This window comes from Lactuca sativa, chromosome 6, assembly GCF_002870075.4.
Source record: "Lactuca sativa cultivar Salinas chromosome 6, Lsat_Salinas_v11, whole genome shotgun sequence".
Classification (NCBI taxonomy): Eukaryota; Viridiplantae; Streptophyta; class Magnoliopsida; order Asterales; family Asteraceae; genus Lactuca; species Lactuca sativa.
Genome location: NC_056628.2, coordinates 21,895,583 through 21,899,892, shown reverse-complemented (window position 1 = coordinate 21,899,892; position 4,310 = coordinate 21,895,583). Strand labels below are relative to the sequence as shown.

The 4,310-nt window shown below is 31.9% G+C and overlaps 1 protein-coding gene across 1 annotated transcript; it reads right to left on the bottom strand.

The window, feature by feature from the left end:
• Positions 1-812: 812 nt before the first annotated feature.
• On the bottom strand, positions 813-1,754 carry LOC111899268 (CASP-like protein 1E2). Its single transcript, XM_023895129.2, has 2 exons — positions 1,466-1,754; positions 813-1,264 (listed from the first exon to the last, which is right to left on the bottom strand). The coding sequence occupies exons 1-2, from the start codon at positions 1,687-1,689 to the stop codon at positions 931-933; spliced, it is 558 nt and encodes a 185-aa protein (XP_023750897.1). The 5' UTR covers positions 1,690-1,754; the 3' UTR covers positions 813-930.
• Between the last annotated feature and the right edge of the window lie 2,556 nt (positions 1,755-4,310).

Genomic DNA, 4,310 nt, shown 5'->3' with positions numbered 1-4,310 from the left:
AATAAAACAGTTTTTCATGAAAAAAAGAACTTAGAATAAAAATAAAAGAAAAATAAATAAATAGTTGTTTGTATCCACCACAATATAAAAATAAATTCTCTTTTGATTATTTATGTTTTATTTTTATAGTCACCACATAGTTGAAAAGATAACTAGAAGATATTAGCAAGATTTTTTGAAAAAGCTCATACAAATTTTATTTTTATTTTTTTAAGAACTTTTTAGCTTAAAAAAACTGTAAAATCTCATATTATATAGATGCTCTAATTAAAGGTTTTTTAATTGATCATGACATAAATTTGATTTTTTAAACTAATTAAGATCATGATTTTATTTATTTATTTGTGCGTTATGAAGATAACTTGATGTTCATTCTTTATCTTTATCTTTGCCTTTTCATTACTTTTGTTTGAATGTAGATAAAATGCACACGTGTCCATTTAACGTGGATAAACTTTTGGAATTGAGTAGTATTCAAGAATTTGTTTCTAGTTTGAGTTCTCTATATAAAAGATAACGTTAAACATTATCTGTTGATATTTATGTTTTTCCATTTAGGTTTATTATATGAGTTTTTTTTTTTCTTGAATTTATTTAATTTCTGGTTCTTTTTTTAGTTTTTATATTTAGGTTTGAAATTTTATGTTGGTAAATTTATATTTACCAAAATAAACAAAAACACATCAAGATAAAAGAGGTTAAAAGAGGTCCCCGTGATTCGTGAAAGAGGCAAGAAGACGTAGAGTAGAAGATTGAAGAATGAATTAAATGTCCAAATTGCCCTTGATAGTCATGTGCACAACGCATGTGTCTAACATAGAAAATTTCCGATGTTATGTAAATTCATGAACAAGAAGAACAACGATAATATAAATAAATGTTACATCGATTTTCATAAAGGTTTACACATGGCTTTCTCTGAGGATTTGTTCATTTGTTGTGAAGAGTTACAGCAGCAAGCAGAATAAGCAAAAGATAAGTTATGCTTCCGGCGAACGACAGAAAAACAGCTATGGCAACCTGGTGACAAAATTTATCAAACACATTACACACCTTCTCCCACTGCACATGCGAGTTCCCTTGGTACCCGATAAGACCAACAGACCCGGTGGCGCCAATGGCGGAGAAAAGCAGCACCACCATCATCAGATCTAACATCAGTAAAATCAATGACACAAGCTTATTTCCACCTCTGGTTACCAATAGAAGCACCAACGATATTGCTGCATAAGCGCACGCACTTGCATTCACAATCACTAAGTACCTGTAACATCAAATTCAAATTAAAGAGATTGAAGTACGAATCGTTCGATTACAGTTTGTCATATAATCATATGTGATCAGCTGAAACATAAAATTGAAACAAATCGAAACAAATCGCTCAATTAGATTCAGGTAATTTCAAATAGATGCAGTTACAGGTTGATTATATGCGACTAGATATTTAGAGTGAGGAATTACATACACAAATGCAGAGAGGTCAGTCCACTTGGCAGTGACAGGAAGGTCGACAGGCGGAAGCGACGGGACAAGGGTGAGAGAGACGGTGGTGGTTTGTTTATCGACTCCAAGAACAACGGCGGCGACGAGAGTGAGTGAGAGTGCTAAGAGCCTGAACACTAATTCCTTGTAATTGAAGCTTGAATTTCTATTCGACACATTCTCCTTCTCCTTGTATTCCGTATCCATATCTGTGTTTCAGTATTTTGTAGAATTGGTTTCAGAGATGGATATGAGTGTCATGATTCCACTGGAAGCATGGATATATATACTCGGCCTTGGTATGCTCATACCATTTTTTTGTCCCTACGAGACAAAATAATTGTTCACATTCAATTCTTCTCTACACGAAAAAATACGTTGAAATTATGATATACAGATATACAACAATTTAATTTAAACAATTTACTATTATTTTCTTATTTTCTAACTTGCAAACAATGATTAAATTTTGTCAAATTTCGATCGCCTAAAGTATGTTCATTTTTTTTAACAAGATTCTATTAATTATTTCTACCGAATATATCATAGATAAATAATCAAAGATTTGTATAAAATACATCAAGCAAGTTCTATACATATGTTTTCAATATTATGTTTGATTGTTTGTCTAATACTGTAAGTTTGTTCGACCAAAATGTGACAATATTATTTTGCTATATATTTATGTTCCATATGTTTTTTAAAGGCCGATTTAATATTCCTTTAACATAGAAAAATCAAAGTCCTAGGTCGTGTTCGGCACGGAGAGTTTGGGAGCATTTAAAAGTTTCTAGCTTCTAACGTTTGACAAAATGTTCCATTTTAAATAGAACGTTTCGTTCAACACTACAAGCTTCTAGCGTATAGTTTAAACAAAACGCTCCAAATCCAAATGTTATTTCATGTAACGTTTGACAAAACACTACAAGCTACAAGCTACTCGCTACCCGTTACAAGCTACCCGCTACCAGCTAATTTTGCTAAATGCGCCCTTAGTAATTAAATCATTAAAAAAATATCTATCGGACTGATGAATGGAATTTTTTTAACTATGGTTCTTTTACATGATTTAAAGTTTTATGGTTACATAAAACCATTTATACCCACTTAGGTGTTTTTTAAGTTTCTGAAGCAAAAATTTATGAAGTTTGCGGACCACCTCTGCAACCATCTGCAGTAGAAGAGGTGGACCAAACGGCTGCAGACTGTAATAAGAAGCGTGTTTGTTTTTTTAACATCTGCATACTACTGCAGATATTAAAAAATTAAAATAAACTAATTTTATAAACCGAAAATAGCTTTTTAATACGTAAAATTTAATAATATATAACATTTCGGTAAAAATTAATGAAATTTCAGTAAAAAAATAATGATATTTCAACAAAAAAAAATAAAGATATTATAGAAAAAATTAATGATATTTCATCAAAAAATTATCATTATTGAATATAAAAAACGAAAAATAAATTCAACAAGAAAAAACGAAAAAAAAAATATGAAATAAAATTTTAACAATATATAATCAAAATTTCAGCAATAAAAAAAGAAGAAAAAGAGGTTGGAAGAGGCAGTACAAATGCTGCGCCAAACAGAGCACGCGCAGAGGTTTTTTGACTCAGAAGACTTCTAAAAAACAAACAACTATGAAATGAAAAAGTGTTGCGTGTGTGCTACGCCGCGCAGCAATAACACGTTTGAAGAGGCTTTTTTTTCAAAAAACAAACAACACCTTAGTCTTGGGCGGGAGTGGGCTACTAGGCTCCGCAAACCGCAACCACCAAGGCATGTTCGGCAAACATTGTCCCTCCATGGTGGCATGCCGAGAAGATAGAGGGTGTGTGACAATGCACTACTTTTGTGTGTGTGTGTGAGAGAGAGAGAGAGAGAGAGAGAGAGTGTGTGTGTGTGTGTGTGTATGTGTGTGTTTAATGCCATTTTAACCTAGTTTTTAAAAAATGTCATTATAACTCATCTAACCATCATGATATGGTTAGCTTGTACACTGTAGTGTGGCAAAATTGACGTAGCGGCGTCGCGTTTTATAATAAAAATATAGATGAACAACTTTCAACCCATCGAGCTATTTGATCCATTTTATTTTATCTGATTTACTTGATTTTAATAAATTTCAATCATGTTTCGAAATTTAAGGCTTTTGGAAGGGAGCGAGCTGAAAAATGTGAACGAGTGGGAACATGGTCCTCTCCCGTCGTATGAAATTATGCAGATGGATGAAACACACGGGTCAATAGTCAACAAGGGGAGAAGTGAGATGGCCATTTAAGCAATGGGATATTTACTTATCTTATCCTCGCTCCCTATACTTATACCCCTTTTATTTATTTAAAAAAAACATTTTATACTCTTTTGATTGTTAAATTTTCATTTTACGCTTTATATTTTTATTTAAAACTTTTAATAATTTTATATAAATCTGGTTTTAGCCGTTTTTAAGAATGTTTAGGTTTTTAAAATTTGTTGCAACATAAGATTTTTTAACACCACAATTATACGTATAGAGAACTATTTATGTCCATGCATTTCAATTCATTTGTTGGTGTAATGGTTATTTTTGGATCTGCATTATGACTAGAGGTAAGCATAGACACTTACATGATCAATTCGACTAGTATAGAATTGGAACCGACGATACTTCATTGACATAATCAGAACCCGAACCATTGTAGACGGTTCCTTAAATTTTGGCAAAATGGTTCCTATTTTGACATAAGTTTAGTATTGTGTTCAATGGCGGTTTTAGTAGGTGTCCCTGTATGGCACCGACAACACCTATTTTTCCTATTTTTTTTAACATATTTTTTATATAT

Bases quoted from the DNA above. Each gene is read 5' to 3' on its own strand.
- LOC111899268 (XM_023895129.2), bottom strand. From the start codon at position 1,689: ATGGATACGGAATACAAGGAGAAGGAGAATGTGTCGAATAGAAATTCA. The intron at 1,265-1,465 runs GTATGTAATTCC...TTGATGTTACAG, and splicing joins ACTGACCTCTCTGCATTTGT to GTACTTAGTGATTGTGAATG.